The sequence below is a fragment of the Leuciscus leuciscus genome (assembly GCF_965113295.1).
Source record: "Leuciscus leuciscus genome assembly, chromosome: 15".
Taxonomy (NCBI): Eukaryota; Metazoa; Chordata; class Actinopteri; order Cypriniformes; family Leuciscidae; genus Leuciscus; species Leuciscus leuciscus.
In genome coordinates, this window is record NC_138739.1 from 21867261 (window position 1) to 21891805 (window position 24545).

Genomic DNA, 24545 nt, shown 5'->3' on the forward strand with positions numbered 1-24545 from the left:
TGGCTCTCATGTGGTAAGTGTTTTTTAATTAATTGTTTTCAAACAATAAATACATTCTAGAATTCGCCGTTTTCGAAGTTAGTTGTAAAGTAAGTAGTAAGTGTTCTATGGTAAACTGAGCTTCCAATCAGCTGTCTAAAGAATAAAATTCATGAAGAGATGGTTTTCAATTTAAATTTTAAAATAAATGTAGCCAAACATCAAAATATTAAGGGCACGTATTTTAGAAGGCATATTTGTCAGCTTTTCATCTATTAGCATAGGCTATGCAGGGGTCTCCAACACTTCGCTCGTGTATGGGATGAGAGTTATGAGACTTTATTTGATTTTTAAAAAGTACCTCTCAAATGGAAAAAGGTTGGACCCCTGGGATATAGGGACAGTTATGTGTGAACGCCCCCCTTATGAATGAATGAGGCATTTATGGTCCTCTGAGTGTTAACACCTGCCTTCACAAAAAGTTTTATTGTTCTTTAATGCTTTATTATGGTTTCACTTTACATAGAGAAGATGTTTGTTGTAACTGTAGGGGAATAACATTCCCCACATCACACCATCTATTAAACTGCAGCTGCTTATTGCTGAGATGCTGAACAAAACGATCTCAGTTTCCGCTCGGCTGCCTGACGGTCCGTGTCCCAACCAATTCAATATCCCAGATCTAGTGCATTTATCATAAACCTCTAAAGCAGAAGTAATGGATTTGTAGGTCATGCTGGTCACATGCTTTTTGAGAGTGTTTACAGGATGTGGCTTGTTACAGTTAGTCGTTTACAAGTCAGATCTACCAATATGAAACACCGAAATCAAGAGTTTATCATTTTAAATCTGAACTTTAGGAATAAGTGGATAAAAAAATCAAGATAAAAACATCAAAGTAAAAAGCTTTTTATCTTCTTTTTTTGCTGCTATTTTATAAGAAGCTAAAGTACTTAATGTGCCATTAGTCAGTAACACCATTAAAGCATCAATAATTTAGATGAAGAGCATCAATGAGTCACAGAAGCAACCGAATCACCCAAAAGTAATGACTGAGGTAGATTCTTTCTTCTGTTTTAGAAAAAAATATATACAAATCTGCAAATAAATCACATTTAGACACTAAAACTAAACGTACGCTACTGTAAACAATAGTTGCTGACAAATTCATGTATTCAGGTTTCTGACGTCAAACATTTTGGCATTTTTTGCAGGCGATTCAATAAATGGACTTTTTAGGCTTAGGAGAAAGTCTTGAGTGACATACAGTGTGCTGTATTTCAAGGGGAAATAGATTTTTCAAGATTTGACCACTTTAATATTTACAACTATTATAAAGACAGGTGTCATGACAGGGAAACAAGGCGGAGGTAAAAGAGGAGCCAACACAAACAAAGACAGAGTGGTATAAATTAATAAAAATAAATTAAAAGTATTATTTTAAATATCTAGAGGATTGAATGGTTGCATGTTCTCAGTGTTAGTCTTTTATAGTAAAATATATCAACAAAACGCTTATTATTTTGGTACTTATTTCTATTTTGCAGTCTTGCACAAGCATTTTTTTTTTAATGCACAGATTGAATGCGAGAAGCTTCATGCACTGTGACACATTACCTGCTCCGCTCAGAATGAGGCGTGCTGTGGTGTTTGGTCAGATGTGGTACGGGTGTCTACTACTGGAGATATGAGATGCAGAAAGTGTACAGAAGGTGCTGGAAACACTGCATGTGGGTGAAGGGCTGCCTGCAGACAAACTCACGCCCTGCAACTTAAAGAAATAAATGTGTTGCATTACTTCAAGACAACATAACTCATCATATGTATACATTAAAACAGAATAAGCTGTTCAGATGAACTTTTAGCAAAAACCACGTAGGGGAGAACGGGGTAATATGAGACATCGGGTAATGTGAGACACCCCCTATATCTAGGCAATGGAACACAATTGTGGTCATATGACCATTATGTTTTCAAGCCCCTTCCATTTCCCCTTGGCCATGAAGGAGAGGACCTCATGGTGCTGTCGTAAGCATGTTTTTTTTTCACAAAAATATTTTTTTTGCATGTAAAAGTACATTTTCTTGCTGTCAGCTTAATCAACTGTTGTGCCAAAGCAAATTGATTCAGGTAAAAAAACTTATATCATACATGTTGATGAACTACCAACATATAAAACCATGTGATGATGCTAGCTGAAGATAAGCCTGAATTGCTAAGAGAGATCGTTTTTTTCTAAAATGTGGTGGTGGGGTAAAGTGAGACAAATGCTGTGGGGTAAAGTGAGACATGAGGCACAAGTTAAGTTTAGTCTTAAACATATTTTAATGTAATATTACATGACATATGTTTTATTTTTAATGTCATAAACATAGTAGAAAAGCCATCATGCCAAGGCAATACACCAGGAAGAAAACCTGGGGCAATGCATACGTTTTACCTTTGGGATCAACCGAGAAGCCCCGGACAGTGAACCGCGATGCGCAGGCTCCCTACACACAGGTCTCGCTCCACTCGGGCCTAGGCTCGAGACAACACGGCCACTCATAGGGCGCATGAGGAACCATCCACCGGGGGCAGGGGCAGGAGGCATCTGGATCGAGGCCGTAACCGGGAAGGGCAAAGTTTGGCTCTTAAGACATGCCAGGGGGGCCCCAACTAATCCAAGCCTCCCGACGCGTCCGCGGTCACCTTTGCGGACATCCGTTTCAGACGGGCCATCTGAGTCTCCCGAGGTCAACACGCAAATCGGGGAGGAGCAAGCTGCTCCATCCCCAGGCGCGTCCGAAGCTCCAATCGACCGGGCACCCCGACTTGACGGCCCGAAGGAGAGGGTGCGCTCCTCTGGGCCCCAGGCAACCCGGAGGCGCCTGTTTTCCATTACCTAGTCCGATAAGAGTGTCGTCTCCCTCCTCCACAACACCCCGAGCGTCCGTGGTTGCTCCAGCAGGAGGCCAGCAGGTGTACGGATCTGACTTTGACCGGAGATGACCCACCGTCCCTGGGGCTGGCCCGGGAGGTCTGCGAGCATGGAGCTCTTCTTCAAATACAAGATATTTTTGGACATTTTTACAAGGAGGAATATCCTCCAGTGTGTCTTTCACCCCTAGCTCACCCAGGACGGTGCACGTTCAACGGTGTGCACGCCCTGGCACCGAGGGACTGGGTGTCCAAACCAGACCCTATTTACTGGAAGTCTCGCCCGCACAAAGTGCACTTTCCCTGGGGTGGGTCAGGCTGTTTCCCCACCCGGTCTGACCACCACGGTTCTCTGGTCCATGTTCCTTGTCCGAGCGGAGCATTGTCCCTCCTCCACAAAGACCCAAAGGTCCGTTTTAGGACCGACTTTGCTCCAGACGGAGCTCCAGCGGTGGCGGACAAATACGAATCTGGCTCAGGACGGGCCACCCTCCCTGGGCTGGCCAGGGGAGGTCTGACTGCATTGAGTTTTCCAAATGTATCACAATAATTTGGACATAGTTCTTTTTTTTTTAGGAGGAATTTCCTCCAGTGTGCCATTCACCCTTAGCACGCCAAGGGCGTTGCACCTTCATTTGGATGCACACCGGTGGGTCATCAAAAAAATTTGCTTAATTGACCAATCTCCATGATTCTGTTAGTCCGACATTAGTTCTGGAATGTGTGGTTGTCAAGCTAGCTGTCAAGATTCTTACTGTTACAACATGTGTTGTTATGGAAGTTTCAGAGTGGAAAAAGTAAGTGGATCAGTTTACCCCCAGCTGGTTCACTTTACCCCCTTGATTTCTCTGGTCTGTCTCACTTTACCCCTATAGCTGGGGTAAAGTGAGACACAAGACCACTTTTTTAAAAACAATCATATTTTCACTGCCCTTCGTCCTGAATACATTCTAATAATTTCCATTGCTAGGAAACATCCTGACCTGAATTAATGGGAAATGTGTAAATTTGACTGATATATCATTTTAGCTCGCTTAGAGGGGAACAAATGTAAAAAATGTCTCACTTTACCCCACTCTCCCCCTATAGATACTGTAAAAATGACTGGCTAAAGACTTGAACAGAACAAACATAATCACATGTTACGGAAAATGCAAAGAACTGAGCTGAGAATTCAAAAGAAGCGGAAGAAGCTAGAAGTGAGAAAATATAACTGGAGGAAACTCTTACATAAACATGAAAGTCATGTAAGTCATTAAAGGCTGCATTGAGGATTGAGGATGATTGCTTTTGTAAATCCGAATTGGCATAATAGGACTGTGAACATTATGAATGGTATTTAAAAAAACATCCTTTACTGTCATTTGAATTTCCAAAAAGGATGTTAGACACAGGAATAGTGCTCTCCATATGCACATGCACAAACATTCATCACACACACTTCTTTTCAACGTGACTAGAAGATTTCTCTAAAGGAAATAGTGGCCAACTAAAACCCAAAGTGTCAGAAAATCTCTTGATAGTGTGAACCAGTGGCTATAGAAGTGAAATAATATATAATATATTCAATATATTTAAGTTTATGTTTATGTAACTTTTGTACACTGATTTGACATCTCAGATATATTGTATTTTAATGGCCTTTTGGACTACAGATTGTGCTATAAGCTGTTAAACACCATATTTATTTGTCATAATGCCAACATTTCATTGTCTATTCAGATTTAAGCACCTGCCAACCGAACACCTGTCAACCGAATCTATAATTTATTAGCTAAAGCAGAAGCTAAGCAGAGGCTTTGCGATTTGTTTGATATGCAAATAATAAAAACTGTCGTATTTGGTAGAGACTTATGTGAGCAGGAAAAACGTTTTCATTCAGCTGTTAGTTATAGAGCTGTACTCTGAAAGGAATTTTTTTTTTCTGAGAGGAAAATGACAGGAAAGAGTTGAAAAGCTTAGAGAAGAGCAACAAACCACAAGTAGAGCAAAGTAAACATAATCATGCAAAATAATCTGCACTATAACAGTCCCAACTCACAATCTTCATCCTGTTTGCGTCGCTGAAAGAGCTGACTTTCCTCTAGAGCAGGGATAGGCAACTCCGGTCCTGGAGGGCCACTGTCCTGCAGAGTTTAGCTTCAGCCCTGATAAAAACTCACCTGCCTGTATCTATCTAGTAATCCTGAAAACATTGATTGCCTTGTTCAGGTGTGTTTAATTAGGGTTGGAGCTAAACTCTGCAGGACAGCGGCCCTCCAGGACCGGAGTTGCCTATCCCTGCTCTAGAGTTTAGCCCAGTGTAAAGAACGCCTCAAGAAATGACGAGCCTGGGCGGGGCTCCCACGAGTCCCACCAGACGAAGAGTGAGTAAAATCTGGAAGTCTGAAACTGAAATCATGAAGTAGCGCTTTTGGGTTCTGCATTTCTTAATTATTTTTTTCGCAAAAAAACGTGGGATTTTAATGGATGGATGAATCACGAAAAGGCCTATATTTTAATTACCAGTCGAAGCCCACCCTTATTTTTGTCTATCCCATCTTGAGAAGCGAAAACGGTACTGAATTCACAGCTTATTTAATGGTAGCCTACTATAGGCCTACTAAGAAATGTATAACTTGTTTACTTCGATTTTTATAGGTTTGAAGGGGAAAAAAAGCGGATCGAAATGGTCTTAACGCAACGGATTTCATCAACTAAAAAAAATGCGCTCTAAGTCATGAGGATTTTTCTTTGATCGGATATGTAGGGAATTGTGAATATGTGTCTTAAATCTTTTTTCTTTTGCCTGTTGATTTGGTTCTCGCGTGGTAAGTGTTTTTAATTTTTAATTTAATGTGGTTTCACTCAAATACTGTATAGGCCTATATTTTTCACAATGCATTCGGTATTTCGACATTTTCAATTAGTAAAGCTGGATGAATTGCGAAATAGTGGTAAACTGTGAGCTTCCAACCAACAAAAAGTCTTAAGGGAAAAAAAAAAACATGCTCGTGCCTATTCAACATGTTTGAATAGGCTATGTTGTTGGAGCCTTGGAGCTAAACAACTGACTGGAGTTAAGTTCATGAAGAAATTGTGTTAAAATTATAAACAAACAAGTATTTTTTTTTAATAAAGGTTATTAGTGAACTCTGGTGGAATTGTTGGGATTTTCCATGTAATTTTCTTAAAATTGTAAAAATAGATTAATAAAAAAAATACTTATCTTTGTTTTCTGTTTCAGGTGTGTTTGGGAATGATGATGAAATTAAGTCATTGTCGGTGACTGAGGGAGATTCTGTCACTCTAAACACTGATGTTCAAGTACAGAGAGATGATCAGATACTGTGGGCTTATAGACTTGACAGTTCAGAGACTCGTATAGCTGAAATTCATAGACAGGCCATCTATATGTATGATACTGCTGTGATGTTCAGAGACAGACTCCAGATGGACAGTCAAACTGGATCTCTGACCATCAGAAACATCAGAACTGAACACACTGGACTTTATAAAGTACAGGTTGCCAGCAACACCGGGATCTCATACAAGAGTTTCAGTGTTACTGTCTACAGTGAGTAAATCAAATGTTTAGTGATGGGTGGATATCAGGAATCAGAACAACTGTCATTGAAGTAATTGAAAGCAGCTTTTGTTCTTGTTGTGTAACTGATGGGGTTAAATAAACTTACTCCTAGTGAACCTTTGTTTCTTAACTCCATTTATATATTTTTTTCAGTTGTGAAATATTAAGACAAGACGCAGTGTACTTATATGTATACACACACATACACACACGCACACGCACAAACAAAATCACAAATTTTATTAAGCAAATATATTCATTGTGATGTTTCTGCTAGTTTTCCTTGAAATAACAGATTGTTGTTATGGAACAAAAATAATGCTAGATTAAACATAGAAACTTCAACTCTATTTCCATATCTTGATTTGTACTTTGTTTGATTTAGATACATTTTTTTAAGTATCATTTCTATTTTTATTTCTCTCTAATATTGCCAGCTCCTCTACCCATTCCTGTCATCATCAGAGATTCTTCAGACTGTTCTTCATCATCATCAAGATCATCAGAGTCCAGATGTTCACTGGTGTGTTCAGTGTTGAATGTGAGTGATGTGACTCTCTCCTGGTACAAAGGAATCAGTGTATTGTCCAGCATCAGTGTGTCTGATCTCAGCATCAGTCTCTCTCTACCTCTGGAGGTGGAATATCAGGATAAAAACACTTACAGCTGTGTGATCTACAATCCCATCAGCAACCAGACTACACATCTGGATATCAGTCAACTCTGTCACACATGTGCAGGTATAATTAGCGAGTGTAGATTTTGTTTAAAAAAGTGATCAAGTTTATTTAGCAAGCTTAACAACTGAGACATATTAAGTGAGATCTTTGTTAAAATCAAATATTGCAGGTCTCATTTATAATTAATACTATTTTCTGTTTGTTCATTACAGAACTGCAGCCGTCACATTGGGTGGTAATATTGGTTAGTTTAGTGATACTGGCTGTAGCTGTGGTGGTGATAATCTTTCTCAGAAGGAAGAGTAAACGAGCAACACAAGAGGGCAAGTAACACTTTTTTCATAAAATTATATGAACATTCTGGGTTAAAATTAAGTGAAGTTAAGTGTTCACCACAATGCACCACAATATCTGTTAAAAAAAAAAAAAAAAAAAACATTTCACACTTATTTTGTAGTTTGAAAATGTGATTATTATCATTAAAACAGTCCAGACTTGTGAGGAAGAGGTACTTTATACCAAAACAACATTTCGTGCACGCAGTGTTCACAGTACGGTAAGACACTATGGCTGTTTGCAGAAACCTCAGCTTTTACCACAGATAAGAGCTGTTTGCGCTTACACACGTGACGAAGCAGTAGCTGTGTCATCCTGTGCTAATGTTAGCATTCGTACTTTGCCTGTGTATAATGTGGCCTTAGACAAGATATTTTAAAGCATCATAAAGCACTCTATTTTGCTTAATGTCTGTTTTTGCTTGCCCTTTTCATGCTTAGGTTTCAAATTTACATGGTAGCGTCCTGAAGGCACAGTACCATATCAGACAACTTTAGAAACTTGCAATTCAACACACAAACATGTGCTCTCATTTCTCAGGCTCAGTAGGGTTTAGGGAGGGTGGAGGTTTTCAGTTCACAGTATACCAAGATTATGTGTCTGAAAGCCACATGCATCTCTAACAGAGACTCAGACAGTGATGCATTAAGTCATCAAATCAACAAAAGTATCAACCCTGATGATTCAATGGCAGCTGCATCAAATGCAGGAAAGCCAGTAATGGAACCAACAGCTGACATTAACAATGAACAAACAAAAATGGTAGTGTTATTAATAAGCCCCCCAAAAGTCTTTCAAAAGGCAAAAGTGATACTATGTTTGAAAGCACCCCCTTTTGGTAGAAGTTATTAGTAACTTTAGAAAGTATTTTTGTACAATCTGACCCAACAGGTCATCATGTTTGCCCGCTATCATGTGCTGTGCTTGTAACTTGTGCTTGTCTTTTTATTCAACCATTGTTTTTGAGCCATATTTCGATTTATACTGTGTTGAAGGTAAAAAAAGGATTACAAGAAAAGAGACTGTTGGTGTGTATATGTAATCAATAAGGTACAAGAGGCTGTGCTGTATCGTATGGGGCGCCGTTTGTAAAGTGTCTCATGCTGAAAATAACAGCAACATTTTGTCACATTTAGCTTCAAACAATGTTGTATTTAACTGGTATGAATTTTTGACGGTCACTTTTTACCACATTTACAACAATATTTGTCAACTTAGAGACATTTTAAATAGTTAAATCTAAATATTAAATGTTACACCTAAATGTTAAATGTTAAATCTAAATGCTAAATCTAAATCTAAATGTTAAATCTAAATCTAAATCTAAATGTTAAATCTAAATGTTAAATCTAAATCTAAATGTTAAATCTAAATATTAAATCTAAATCTAAATGTTAAATCTAAATGTTAAATCTAAATCTAGATGTTAAATCTAAATGTTAAATCTAAATCTAAATGTTGAATCTAAATCTAAATGTTAAATCTAAATCTAAATATTGAATCTAAATGTTTAGGGTGAAACTAAATATTTAACTAATATGCAAAATCAAAATGCCGGTAACCGGAAGTGCCAAAATAAAAGCTCGAGGAGGTCAGTGTGTGTTTATAGCATGGTTTATAGTGTCAAATAACGAATAAAAACCATCTCATCCGAGGAAATGGACTCTTGGACATGGATTATCGTGATAATAACTACCTAAAATAATAAACACATTTGGAGAAACTGTATTTGAAGAGTAGGCTAGCGTCACTTTTATGAAAAGTGCGGGACTTATGACCTGCAGCCATAATAGCCAGCCACGAGGGGGCTCACTTTGACTGAATGTCATGTCATCACTCTCATCACGAAACTCTACAGTTTCTCCAAACGTGTTTATTATTTTAGGTAGTTATTATCGTTATATTATAGTTATTATTATGAGATGGTTTTTATTCGTTATTTGACACTATAAACCATGCTATAAACACACACTCGAGCTTTTATTTTGGCACTTCCGGTTACCGGCATTTTGAATTTGCATATTAGTTAAATATTTAGTTTCACCCGAAACATTTAGATTCAACATTTAGATTTAGATTTAGATTTAACATTTAGATTTAGATTTAACATTTAGATTTAACATTTAGATTTAGATTTAGATTTAACATTTAGATTTAGATTTAATATTTAGATTTAACATTTAGATTTAACGTTTAGATTTAACATTTAGATTTAGATTTAACATTTAGATTTAACATTTAGATTTAACATTTAGATTTATATTTATATTTAACATTTAGATTTAGATTTAACATTTAGATTTAGATTTAGCATTTAGGTGTAACATTTAATATTTAGATTTAACTATTTAAAATATCTCTAAGTTGACAAATATTGTTGTAAATGTGGTAAAAAGTGACCATCAAAAATTCATACCAGTTTTTTAAACATTGTTTGAAGCTAAATGTGACAAAATGTTGCTGTTATTTTCAGCGTGAGCCGCTTTACAAACGGCGCCCCATAGGTCCTTTTACAGTTGGTAAACATGGTGACGTATTTGTGTGGGCGGGGCTTAGCTGGAGGCAGAAAGATCCCTCTGGCCGCTTCACTAACGTTAGTTTGCCAGTTTGTTAGCTTGTTTTTTTTAACAATGACTGGAGAAAATCCAATTTTATCTTAATGTGCAAGGTCACTCACTGTCCAGGACCACGATTGTTATTTGCAAAAGTTCATTTTAACGGACGGAACCAGATTGGCCGACCCGTACACGCTCAGTCAATGGACGATCTGACAGGATTAACGTTAACGCTACCAACGGTTGAGTGGCCTGACTTCTACACCTGCCCGATAGAGAAACCGAGGGTAAAGAGAAACTGAGGGCATATAAATCTTTAGATGCCTATAACTATGTGCTGAATGGTCATGTAAAGATTTGTGTGTGCGATCCGCAGTTCTGCCTAGCCAGCGCCAAGACGACAATGTAAAGAGTGACGGTGCAATTTTAAAGATGTGGATATTTTCTAGAAATAAAAATTCCAGATACAGCATACTCATTTTTCATCGATTCTTGCACCCAACAACACAACAAGATGACATTTAATAATAAAAATAATAATTTAAGCTCCTTATTATGTAGCCGAATCTGTGCTGGTTTGTATTGGCCGCCTCCAGTTTTCCGTTTGTTTTGCCTCCAGCTAGCGCCGTGACGTAACTGTGACGTCGGCGCAAAAGGGGTCTATAGTATCGTGAATAAGTCACGACGCATAGCGCACGATACAGCACTAGCTTTGAGTACCTTATTGCTTTTATAAAACGGTTACCACACAATACAAATATTAAAGCCAAAAAATATGTATCAATGCAACTTTTGTGAAGTAAAATCACTAAAAGCCTTCCTTCCGCTGGAAAAAATAGTCCCTAACCGTGAACAGCAACAGAAGTTACATTATTTCGCCATTAAATGGAAACGGAAAACCCCTTAAAAGTGCATTGTGTAATATTTAGGAGGATCTGTTGAAAGAATCGCAATATCATACATAACTATGTTTTCAGTGGTGTATAAAGACTTTACTTAATGAACCATTAAGTTTTTATTACCTTAGAATGAGCCATTTCTATTTACATACACTGCAGGTCCCCCTTACATTGAAATGCGGCGACATGTTTCTACAGTAGCCCTAAACGGATAAACACTATGTTGTTCTTCGTGCAAAGAAGCTAGCTAAAGTCAGTGAATAAAACACTGACATAATGGTGAACAAGTAACAAAAAATATGCACAGTACCATATCGTTTTACTGAATAATTAAGTAAACCTGATTTCTTAATTTATATTTGTAAAGAAACCTCATTGCTTAACTGGCTTCTCTCTGCTGTCTCAGACTACGACATATTTTCCCGTCGGCCACCGTAACTTCTGGTGGTTGTAATTCACAACCTCACCACTAGATGCCACTAAAAATCACACACTGCACCGTTAACTGTTAAAAGGACAAGATATCGCAGACATTCAAACAAGATTTTTATTATGAATATAGTACTGACCTGAAAGAAAACGCTATATCTACTATAAATACAGGTACACTCGTTTACTTAATCTCACACTCTACTCTATAAGCTCCATCACTCTGACGGAGTTAGTTGGGATAAAAAAGTCTATTTTTTTTGTCTGTTTTTATCCGTCATGTAATTTCCCATAGATGTAATGCCATTCCATTTTGTGTATATAGATTTTTTCTATCAGTCTAATATAGCTAAGATAAACATTTTCAACAATAAAAATTACATTAAAATGAAAGAAAAGACAGGTTCGGATGACTAATAACGCCTCAGTCAAGTCAAATACATTTTTATTCATTTGCTTTTCTCACCATCGTCTAAAACACTCTGCCAAGAATAGAAGGAGATTGAGCGCTCTCTCGATAACGGCACATTGCTATGTTTCATGCAAAGTGTATGTAGGCTAATTAATATCTTTTATCAACTTATAATAATTATTTGTATCTAGCATTCAATGCTATATGCATATATTTAATGTCTTTACTCACTAAAACGTTGATCTATCTCTACGGATTTCATTTAAAAATATATAATTTTTATAATTTTATAATTTGTATTAATATTATCTGACATTGTCCCCAAGAGTTTGTGAATTTATTGGACATTGGGATATTTTAACAATCAAAATCCAGTTTTTATCGGATACCAGACACAGGATTGATTTTCTTATTATCATTCTTGTCATCTTCATTTATTAGATATCTTACAGTATAAAAAAGATGTCCTCATATTTTTGTATGACTGTTATCATCTGTCATGTAGGCAATAGCACAGCGAGTGAGAGAGAACAATTATAAATTGTTTCTCATAGTTACAGACTATGAGTGGAAAAAAAAGACAATAGTTATAAATATTTTCAGTCTATTTGTATTCATAAAAGACCAAATTAAATGAATTAACTTACTTATAATACATAGCTTTTCAAAACACTACACCCTCATTGCTTAAATAAAGTTTAAATACATAAGCTACTGATTTAAAATCACATTATAATGTGTCTAATGAAACACATTTTTATCTCACTTTAAATCTATAATGAATTATTATGGGATCTCATTCAATGTTTTCAGAATCTTTATTTTTTTAAATAATTTTATTTCTGAATGTAATATGTATGTAATATATTCTATATTTTTCAAATATATTTTTATATTAACATATTTTAATGACAGTATATTTATTGAACCAAAAATGTATTCTTTTATCTATCAAGTAGTAGAAACTTTGCTAAAGTGGATGTTTTGAACAAGTATCAACTTCCACATTCAAAACATTATTTTACTTAAAGTATTTATACAAATAATGTGTGACTTTTTCCCCGTGCTGGTCAGCTTTTTACCCTGTGAGTGGTAAAGCTTGCCATCTCATACATTTGTTAGATTTTTAAAAAAGCAAACCACTTTTATGATTTATTTTCACACAAAATTGTTGCTCCATCATTGTTCAATACAAAGATATATTTTTTCTGCAATAATACACTATGGGTGTAGTGAAAAGCAATTTTTTCTTAAGTTGTGCATTTAGCCCTGTTGTACCCTATATATACACACCAACAGTCTGTTATTTTTCTTGTATATATACACACACAATTGTTTTTGTTTTACATGTTTTGATTCATGTTATTTGTGTTTTGTTTTCTTTCAGAAAGTTGCTGGAGAAGATTATGTCATATACTCTGGTGTTAATGTAACATAGCATATTCATGGTATAGTCCATGTTAAAAATACTGTACTTATTTGACTTGACACATTTTTCTCAGCATTTTCTGTGACTAGTGCTTCTGGTTTTTGAGAACATAGAGCATAGAGATTTTCAGAGAATGATGAATAGTTGTTCAGTTATTATATAAAATCCAGAGCTTTAGTGTCATCAGTATTTTATCAGTATTTCAGTATTAGGATTTCCTCTAGCTTGCACTAACATTCCATGTCATAGAATTTCAGTGAATGCATTAATATTCTTTATTCATTAATACATGCTTCTCTGGAATACTTGATTCTGATTGGTCGATTGCCATTCAAATACTTTGCTCATTGTTTGTCACCTATTTAAATCCTACAATGTCCTTCCATCCTGCTCTAACTTGTTCTGCGGTTAGATGTTTACCCTTTTAGACAAGACATGTTCATGCAAGTTCAACTCTATTACCAGAATCTTTCCACATTTGAGATTTGAACTGAGCAGAATACATGCTGTATTTCGCCATTTTCGCCATACAATGCTCTTTTAAAAATGACCTTTTTTATATTGATATATATTTTTGTACATTTTTATATACATGTTTCTATATTTTATTGTTAGATTTTTGGACCAATTTTTTCTTAAATGAATTATGCATAGTGCCTTTTAAATTGACTAACCACCAGCTGAAAATGTGGCTGTTTTGACAAGATTTGTGTAAACAGTTTGAATTTATCTACACAACCTGTCCAAGATGTTTTGGTCTGTCTCTCTTATCATCAGCCAATCACCACTGTCAAAGACAGCATCCGGTTTCTGCTCTTCTGAATCCTGTTCCAGCTGAGAAACTGACATTGATATGAATGATAATGCTAATGGTTAACTTGTGCCTTTTGTTCATTTTATGGAAATCTTCTGTTATTTCTCTATGGTTATTTTTAGTTGTTCAGCTTGTCAGACTGGACATGTTTGTGTAAGCTGAGCTCAATGTAGGAGTTTTTACACCCTTATTTAAGATGCTTTAATATGGAAGTAAAATAATGTCAAATGTTTTTGAAATAAAAAGCCTGTTGAATTGCACTACTTGAACAAAATAGGCATTGCATTAACCATGCTTGCATTTTAATGCATTGTATTTTTAGGGCTTGCATTTTTATGGGCTGAAATTCAACATGGTTGAATATTTAAGCTGTGAATATTTCAATTAAAATACAACCTATAATATTCAACAGGCAATTTTCGGTCCATTTTATTTCGCTTTGCAAATTCGCTTCCACAAATTCAGTGGATCAAATTCGACAGTAAATTCAACATTGACGTCCAGGAACTGCAGGAAAAGCAGTAGATTGCCGAGCATACTCTCCATCTGCTGTTAGTCGACCTCACCAGCAGGTGGTGCAAAAGCGCGTGTTGTTGACGAAGACCAGCAAAATTAGAGCAAGTCATTCATTCATAAAACTCATTTACAGCAATGTAAGTGTATTTGTGATTATTATGACGGCTGTTTTATGTTAAATTCAGTGCCTTCACGGTTACTTTTCCTGTGTAGCCTACATGCATCTTTCTCTACCGTGAACGAGATTATAATGTTATTCCCAGATGCGGATATACAGATCCAATGTTAGGCTACATTTTTGAGGTTGACATATATTTATCTTGGTTGTTTAGTTGCCTTAACTTTATATTGTGGCGATGTGCTGCATGCAGGCTATTAGGGTTTCCCTCAATACTTCAGGATTCCCCTGCTGGACATATACAACGCTTAACGTAGCTTAATGGACTACAGTGATGTAAAAGACCAAACTCGCAGGCAAGCAGATGGACTCAGAATAACGCGCAAAGCTGAGCGTTTCCCAGTGATAGACTGGCATACAGATGGCTTGATGATGGACATTCGCACATTTAGGGACCGTCTCTAAAGTGTATATGACTTTGGTATACACGTTTCTAACTCCGATAGCATTTGAATAGAACGACTTACAGTCATAAAACCAACTGTAAAGTGTTCATGTAGTGTCAGGCATACTGCGCACCCTTTGGGTTTTTGATATTTATTCAAATAAATTTAAGTTTGCTATTGAAGTTATTGAAGTCCCAACGGAAGGGGAATCCTTGAGTATGATGAGGTACTGAGGGAAACCGATTATAATCCTGTTCATGGTAGAGAAAGCTGATGACATGTAGGCTACACAGGGAAAGTAACAATGAAGTTATTGAATGAAACATAAACATAAACACATTTTGTGTGTTTATCATCTTTTCCGCATATACTGACACAGATAATCATTTCAACAACAAGCGCTTTTGCACCATCTGCTGGTGAGGTCGACTAACAGCAGATGGAGAGTATGCTCGGCAATCTACTGCTTTTCCTGCAGTTCCTGGACGTCAATGTTGAATTTACTGTCGAATTTGAACCACTGAATTTGTGGAAGCGAATTTGCAAAGCGAAATAAAATGGACCGAAAATTGCCTGTTGAATATTATTGGTTGTATTTTTAAACAGTTTGAATATTTTGGAAGTGAAATATGAAAGGTGAATATGGATTATTGAATTTTTAATAATGAAAAGGTGTTTGAAATGTTTTTAATTGAAATATTCACAGCTTAAATATTCAACCATGTTGAATTTCAGCCCATAAAAATGCAAGCCCTAAAAATACAATGCATTAAAATGCAAGCATGGTTAATGCAATGCCTATTTTTTTTCAAGTAGTGCAATTCAACAGGCTTTTTATTTCAAAAACATTTGACATTATTTTACTTCTATACTTTGAGCTCAGCAGAAAAACAAGTTGAATGCCACAGTGTTATTTTTTATGTAAAATCTCAACAAGAAAAAGTGTCCTTAAAGTCCCCGTGAAATCAAAATTGACCCTATTTACTTTGTTAGCGCATATTACTAGTCTTGTGGTGAACAATTAATCCGTGCAAGTTAAGACACAGAAAAAAATTGTTTGCCGTGGTAATCTTTAATCAAAGTCTGAAAAGTTACTTCCGGTCTGGAATGGCGGTCCCTCTCTGATGACATAGGCTTGACGGCTTGGGTTGAAAAACGCTTAACCACTCCCCTCAAACCGTTAGTCTGCTATGAGCAGAGATGGAGAGGAGGAGCGCTAGAGTGAAACCCTGCCCTCTGTTCAATATTCCGTTTCACTGGGAAATACGTCACAACACTGGAGAAAAATCGTTTGCAACTTCCGGTTCACGGGGACTTTAATCCCAGTGTTATGTGTTATGTGTTTCCTACTGACATTGACATACTAATGTTATTTTCATTTAAGTCACAGGTGCAGCAATAACATGGCACCCTTAACAAACCACTTTGGTATTTTTTAATAATGTAGTGTTATCTGAAACTGCACTGAACTGTTTTTAATCTGTATTGCACCAATAACACTTTTTTTTTAACCCAGTATTTATAAAGAATCTTTTACTTTTTACTGACTGCTGCCCAGAGAGGTAAAGTTTGTCATGTTCTAAATCTACATGAAGATGTGATCATGGACTAATATTCATTAAATATTTGATTAATACATAACTCAAAAGTGTGTGTAAACTCTGTTAATTGTATAATGGAGAGAGTTCATGTCAGTGACACTAGAGGGAGCCAGAGCATAGCTGACAACAGCAACTCTGTGTCCCAAGTATGAACGTCCCAATTAACACACACTATGTACTTGTAATATCAAGCTGTCTAGTGTATGAATTTTATATGTTTTGTCATTTTGACATCCAGTGTCTGAGTCTGATGGCCTCTCCTCCACAGGTGAGTGTATAAAGTGTCTAACTTTCCACACAAATTAACTTTTTTCTTTTGGTTAACTGCATCATCCGGGTATTTAAAGGGCACATTTTCTTTTTTGGAATTTCTAGTTTGAACTCGCTACTCGTACTGTTTGTACTACAAAATTTTATAGAATAGTGCACAAGTACACAAATTGGGATCCAGCGAAAGATTGTATAAGCCTACAGTATATACTAAGATGGTGCACTAATATTATTGGGAGAAAGGGCAATGCACAAAATGGTGAAATTATGCTGCCGTTACACTATCAAAAATGTCCTACTTTACACTTATGAAAACGTGATTACAAGTGCTTTGTTAATCATATTAAAGTCAAAATGATATTTAGCATCCCATTCACTGTCAAAAAATACACCACACTATCTAGCTGACAATTCTGGAATTTCTGTCAAATACAGGCTATTTTCTATAAAATACAGGCTAACATCCAGGAGCTGAAGGCATTAGGGGATCAGCAGAAATGCCTAATTAATGCCTAATGCCTGACTAATACATCCAGGCATTAGTCAGGATGTAGTTCAGCTGATGATTCAAAATCCTATGGTGTGGCACAAAAGCTGCAGAAATGCGATTGATAAACAAAAAGTTGAGAGAGCAAGAAAAAGAAAAAAGCATGAAGAGTCTGTGAGCCCAGTAAAAACACAGCGCATGAGTGACAAGTCCACCACACTCGCTTTACCCAGACCCTCAACATCATGTGAACCATTCGATAAACCGTGTCTCTTCTGTGGTGAAGTGGGCAAAGAAAATGAACTGAGGAGGGCTGCCACCCTTGGCTTGGATAGAAAAGTGAAAGAATGTGCTCAGGTGGTGGGTGACAGCAAAGTCCTTTTAGGCAAGTCGTGCCACTCGGCCGCCATCTTGGCAACGCCTCCGGGCAGCTATTTCGGTCCAACAAGACCAGGCTCCTATCTAAATGAATGGGCAGAGAGTCAGAACTGCACTTTCACTGGTCACCGGGACATAAAAACTACATGTATACTAGAAACAGCAGTAAAATATGATAAAAATCGCTGAAAAAGTTTGATGACTTTGCCCCAAAATAAGGTTTAAAACGCATTTTCCCCCGCAGGTTATACTTTACTACGCATGCGCAAGGGTTCACGACACCAACTTCATTTACGTCTCTATCCAGAATGCCGGTGTTGTGCAATATGCAATGTCAATATTGTTCTCCATTATTTAAATATAAGCAGGTTTGCACTTTATCAGTAATAACAATGTATTGTATAGATCAGTTGTTTTAACTATTCATTAAAATGAATCGGTTCAAAAGAGTCTTTAGTTCGCGAATTGGACGTGTCATACGGTTGTGTGATTATCCCAGCAGTTAGGACATGGACATCCCACAAGGTTAGTGTCAACACAGAAAACATTACATCACTGGATAGGTTTTTTTTCGTTTATTTAGAGAGTAATTTTATGTCAGCTGAATGTGCGAAACGCATTTCAGAGAAGATAAGGCAACGTATTTTAGCACAATTCACTCCCAGCGATAATTCAGGAAAAAATATCTCCGAATGCTCCACATGACACTTTGGTCTTCCGACCTTTTACCATCATGTTGTTTTATTTTGATTAATATGTGCGAGGGAGAGAGAGCAAGACAGCGCTTAATTTGGAGACGGTGAAGTCTTGTTTAAGTTGTTTACGCTCTCGTCTGGCTCCGGAGAGAGAGAGTGCGCGCGCGCGACCGGGGCTCTCTCTCTCTCTCTGCTTGTTCTTTCAGTTAAATATGCGCCCTGTCAGTGTCACAAGCGCAGCAGTTCATCTACATTACTCACCGATCAAATAAGACATATTTTGTGTCTTTTACTTAGAATGTAAGGTAACATATTTGTGGTCGATATAAAATGCTTTATTTTCGCGTTGTTATCACTCTCTTCCATGTGGATTCCATCTGATCTTGTACACCACAACTCGCTGTCGCCAAATCGTCTCCGCTGTCGCAAAACCTCTACTGTGCGCATGCGTCAGTGGAACCAGACGATAGGCTTAAATGTTTCCCGGCTTGACTGTTAAAAGCAGATGATTGGCTTTTCAGCGGGAGGGGCGGGACATGTGCATACAACCGCCATCTTTGCCGTTACGGGTTTTCCTTATATAGTTGTATTGAGGATTGAGGAAGTGGCATGTCTCTTATATAAATTGTCTCTGGTGACAGGCATCTATTGGCTGAACTAGCTGCTGGTGATATGGTTGCTATTAATGCTGTTTATCATCGTGCATGCCTGACTAGGCTCTACGGAGGGGGCCCTTGTTCCCATGAGAGAACAGGGCGTGCGCATCCTCAACTATTTCGACGACTTGCATGCGAACACAGGGACCTCGTGCTCAGGCACCTCAGCCAGTTGGGTCTTCTGGTCAACTGGGAGAAGAGCAAACTCGCCCCCATGCAGAGGATCTATTTTCTCGGTATGGAATTGGATTCGGTCGCACAGACAGCGCACCTCACAGAGCAACGCGCTCAGTCGGTGCTGAACTGCTTGAAGTCAAGTCAAGTCAAGTCATCTTCATTTATATAGCGCTTTTAACAATGTAGATTGTTTCAAAGCAGCTTAACAGAGATACGCGTATAATTTAAGGTACATGCAAGATTGTTTTGGCTTTATAGCGGTTCTTTAATAAAGTTATTTTCCATCTAAAGTTAGTTTTGATTGATTCGCTTCCGTCGCAACGATCATTTGTTATTAAATTAGGGGACGCTAAGACGACACCATTCTCTCTACACAGAATTTAAACGCGAACCTGTGAGAAACCACCTTTGAACACCTTCAAAGGCAGGACGGCGGTCCCACTGAAATTCTTTCAGAGGCTCCTGGGGCATATGGCAGCGGCAGCAGTGGTAACTCCGCTCGGGCTGCTCCATATGAGGTCGCTTCAGCACTGGCTTCATGGCCGAGTCCCGAGATGGGTGTGGTATCACGGCACTCACCGGGTGAAAGTCACACCGGCGTGCCGCCAGACCTTCAGCCCGTGGTCAGACCCCTCATTCCTGCGGGCAGGAGTCCCCTTGGAACAGGTTTCCAGGCATGCTGTGGTGTTCACAGACGCCTCTGCCACCGGCTGGGGTGCCACGTACAACGGGCATGCAGTGTCAGGGGTGTGGACGGGCCCTCAACTGCATTGGCACATCAACTGCCTCGAGTTGCCAGTAGTATGTCTCGCTCTGAGCCACTTAAAGTGGCCGCTACAGGGCAGAGATGTGCTGGTCCGTACGGACAACACTGCAACCGTTGCGTACATCAACTGACAAGGTGGTCTACGCTCCCGTTGCATGTCACAACTCGCCCGCCATCTCCTCCTCTGGAGTCAGAAGCATCCGAGGTCACTTCGAGCCATGTATGTCCCCGGTGTGCTCAACCGTGTGGGCAACGAGCTATCATGAGCTGTGTTCCCGGGAGAATGGTGACTCCACCCCCCAGGCAGTTCAGCTGATCTGGAGAGAGTTCGGGGAGGCTCAGGTGGAGGCTCAGACCTGTTTGCCTCCTCAGAGACCTCCCACTACCAGCTGTTTTACTCCCTGACTGAGGGAACACTCAGCACGGATGCACTGGCACACAGCTGGCCCCAGCGCCTCCTCAAATATGCGTTCCCCCCAGTGAGTCTACTTGCACAGACCCTGTGCAAAATCAGGGAGGACGAGGAGCAGGTCCTTCTGGTGGCCTCCTATTGCCCCAACCGGACCTGGTTCCCTGAACTTATGCTCCTTGTGACAGTCCCTCCCTGGCCCATTTCTCTGAGGGAGGACCTTCTGACTCAGAGACGGGGCACCCTATGGCACTCGCATCCGGACCTCTGGAAACTCCATCTCTGGTTCTAGGTGACTTACCCCCAGAGGTACTTAACACCATCACTTCTGCATGGGCGCCGTCCACGAGATGTGTGCCTTGAAGTGGAACCTGTTCGTCGAGTGGTTTTCTTCTCACCGAGAGAACCCCCGAAGATGTTCGATAGGGTCCGTGCTTTTCTTCTTGCAGCAAGGGTTGGAGCGAAGGCTGTCTCCCTCCACCCTCAAAGTACATGCTGCCGCTATTTCAGCTTATAACAACCACATAGATGGCAAATCAGTTGGAAAGCACGACCTGGTTGTCAGGTTCCTTAGGGGGGCGAGACGGTTAAACCCTCTTCACCCCCCCTCCATACCCTTTTGGGACCTTTCCCTGGTGCTTCAAGCTCTTCAGGATGCTCCCTTTGAGTCTTTGCACTCAGCAGACTTATGCTGCGTTCACACCGGACGCAAATAGCGCGTCAAATTCGCGTCTACCGCGTCTAGTCTACCACGCTTGACCACTTTGTGTTAATTCGCGTGTCCCACGCGCGTAAAAACAAAAGTTTGAAGCGAAATTTACGCGCGTCAGAGGTGAAAGTTTTGGCGGCCATCTTTTTTAGATGTTTATCGAGCATTAGCATTAATCGAGAGAGTCACCGCTCGTATATGCTCTGGAGAGCAGAAACAGCTGCGTAGGGGACATCGTCGCTGTACTCAGGTCCACCAGACTCTCCGGAGGGTTTCAGGAGTTTCACAATTTGGTCCAGGACCTAGGTTTGGTGGACCTAACGGTGAGGACGCTGACAAGGACAGCGTAGGCCGTATAAGGCCTCGGCCTCGAGTGGTCGCTGCCTGACGAGCCCACGCTGTACAGCCCGGCGCGAGGTTCACCCTCGCCCGCACCCACCTAATCTGTCATTTATTTTTGTTTTGATAATAAATGGAGCCAGCCTCCAAAAGTGAAACCTGTCCTGTGATTTTTTTTTTTTTTTGTATACACTAAATTGTATTTGTTGTCTTCACATTAGATTAATGTTTCATATAGATATGGAATAAATTGCATTAAATACAAAATGAGTATCTCTCATATATTGAAATCGAGTTTTTATGTGAAAGATTTGCTTTGTTGTGCATTTTAGTCATATTACAAAATAATTTATTGAGGCCAAACATAAAATAACATTATAAACTGTCACTTCACCACGTGACAGCAGCAAGCAGGCTCCTGATTGGTTAACGCGGCGCGAATTGACGCAGAAGTTCAGATTTTTCAACTCGGGCGGCAGACGCGAATTCGCGTCAAACACGAGAATGCACAAAAAGCACTACATAAAACATTCGCGCGTAACGCGCTTAACGCGCCAGACGCTCAATTCGCGCCATTCGCGCGAACTTGACGCGCGAATGAGGCGTATTCGCGTCTACCGCGCCGCAGGAATTTTTTACGCGCGTAACGCGTCTTTGCATTGACTTAACATTGAAATCACTCGCGCCTGACGCGCAATTCGCGTCCGGTGTGAACGCACCATTAAAGTTTCTCTCTTTGAAGACTTTGCTGCTGATTGCACTGGCCTCTATCAAGAGGATAGGGGGCCTGCAAGCATTTTCGGTCAACGAATCGTGCCTATAGTTCGGGCCGGGTGACAACCATGTTGTACTGAGACCCCGGCCTGGCTATGTGCCCAAGGTTCCCACCACTCCCTTCAGAGATCAGGTGTTAGGCTGGGTTCCATATGTGTGACCCTATGGGGATTCCATATGTGTATACTTCCACGGCTGCTCTTAATCGAAGCCATGTGTCTTTCCCTTGGGCTAAGTTACCCAATATTGCAGTACAACCTTTGGGCTAGTCCATATGTATTTTTTCACATAACTCCCTCGAAGAAAGTGGCTTCCGCATCGTTCCCCTTCCATAGAAAGGGCACGGTTTCCCAGTGTTATCCAATAATCTCGCTGTATGGGTTATCACGGAACAACAGTGACAGATACGCTCTGTGTAAGCCCTTTTCTATCGTCCATCCAGGCAAGAAGGGGTACAGGCTTACACCGGGCACTGGATGGGTGTAGCAGCTGTGGCGCTTTGGTAGGGATTCCTATCAGTTGGTTACGACATACGTCGAGAGTGACCGACCGATAAGGGAACGTCTCAATTATATATGGTAACCCTCGTTCCCTGAGGCAGGGAATGGAGACGTACATCCCATCGTCACATCTGCTGCTGCCCGTATTTGTCAGGATACACCATGCAAAATTGTAGGGTTATATGGCCATTTATGTAGCTGCAGTACCTTATATTCACAATTACATCATTCCGCCAAAAGCTTTTCCCAAAAAGGGTGTTTTTTGGCCCCTGAGACCAAACGGGGCCGAGTTGGGGGTGATCGTGATCAACTTGTGATGGCCCAAGGTATAAGATAATAGGAAATAATAGTGAAAAAAAGGTAGCAAAAAACATCCTGAGGAGTGGACCTGGCTCCTGGCCGAGATGAGGTCTTGTATGTTCCTGCCCTGAAAACCAACAGTCATCCTCATCCAGCCTCCCGTCCTCTCATCAATGTAATTGAAGAAGGCTACCAGTGGTTCGAGAGAGTCAGAAACATTCTCGTGAAAGAGAACCTTGAAGCCGGAGAATGGATCTCATGGGCTGCATATTATGCCAGCATCACAGAGGCTACTTCACCTCCCCCATCCATATCATACATGTGTTTGGCATGCGTTTTTTGATAAAATATTGCATACTTCACCTCCAATTGTCATGGTAAGGACAACATAATTGTTTTTTAGTCTTGGAACCTATTTTTTGGACTCCTTGACCCCAAAAATGTACACGTTGATACCAAATGTGTCATTATAGATATAACAGAAGCAAAGATATGGGCCTCTCAAGTATGGTTGGTGGCCATTTTTTTAAAATGTGCGTATATAAGATACAAAATATGATCTCACTTGTGTCTTAGGATAAAATTATTTCTATGGCCCTAAGGTACTTCCATACCAAAGGGGACCTTTGCATCATGACTTGAAGTCAAAAGTCACTTAACCTCCCTACTATGTACGGTATCAAGTGTTTTTTGTTGTTGTTGGTTGAATGCAGCACATGTTTTTTTGGTGAACCTATTATTGGGCTCACAAGAGTGCACTTGAGTGTTAGTGTGTGTATAAGGTGTATGAGTGGGTGAAGAGATGCTCTTGTGAAACTCCCTTACTAGGCCTCAGCGCTTCACTGGAAACTAATGTTGTCAGAACGTTGTGGGAACTAGAACGCACATGAATACTTCAATACAGGTAAAGTTAAAAGATTAGTTTAAACATAGATTGTTTAGTGACATTTACTATGGAACTTTTCTCAGTTACGATGACAGTGTTGATGACAGAATTCCTGCCGAAATGAATATGGCCAAGAACATGATACGTGTTTAAGTGAATAAACCGAGTCAAGCTTTTATCCTAGAACATAAAAATCCTAGTTGAATGATTGCATTTTCTGGTTCTTTATGTTTGTAAAAAGGTGTGAACTCAGGTCACAGAACACAGATGTTGTGTCTTAGCTGTGAAGGAAATAGTGGCCTACCAGAACCCAAAGTTTCATAAGAAAAAACCCTCTAGATGTAAACTGATAAGAACAAGACTGTTACGGTTTCTCGGTGGTCTGGAGTCGTACATTGGCACTGTTTTGAATAGCATGCTACCATTCTACTCTATTTATGCAGTGGTCACTCACACTTTGTTGGCGAAAGAGCACGTTTGATCAAGTGTCGTTCAGCA

The 24545-nt window shown here is 39.3% G+C and overlaps 1 protein-coding gene and 1 long non-coding RNA gene across 3 annotated transcripts in view; one reads left to right on the forward strand and one right to left on the reverse strand.

Annotated features, from left to right (window-relative positions):
- Positions 1–423: 423 nt before the first annotated feature.
- The window catches only part of LOC309475696, a 55957-nt gene continuing 31835 nt past the window's right edge, over positions 424–24545 (reverse strand). The window contains exon 6 of the long non-coding RNA XR_014197782.1: positions 424–449. This is a non-coding gene — a long non-coding RNA (uncharacterized lncRNA). The remainder of the gene's footprint in view (positions 450–24545) is intronic.
- Positions 5315–24545, forward strand: part of LOC309475629 (SLAM family member 5-like) — a 40380-nt gene continuing 21149 nt past the window's right edge. The window contains exons 1-5 of one of the 2 annotated variants that reach the window (XM_082138500.1): positions 5315–5455; positions 6125–6454; positions 6904–7206; positions 7359–7473; positions 13169–14158. In XM_082138500.1, coding sequence (XP_081994626.1) covers positions 5368–5455; positions 6125–6454; positions 6904–7206; positions 7359–7473; positions 13169–13205 — 873 coding nt within the window. In that variant the 5' untranslated portion in view covers positions 5315–5367 and the 3' untranslated portion in view covers positions 13206–14158. Of the gene's footprint in view, positions 5456–6124; positions 6455–6903; positions 7207–7358; positions 7474–13168; positions 14159–24545 lie in introns of those variants that run through there. The other variant, XM_082138499.1, reaches the window with a different exon arrangement.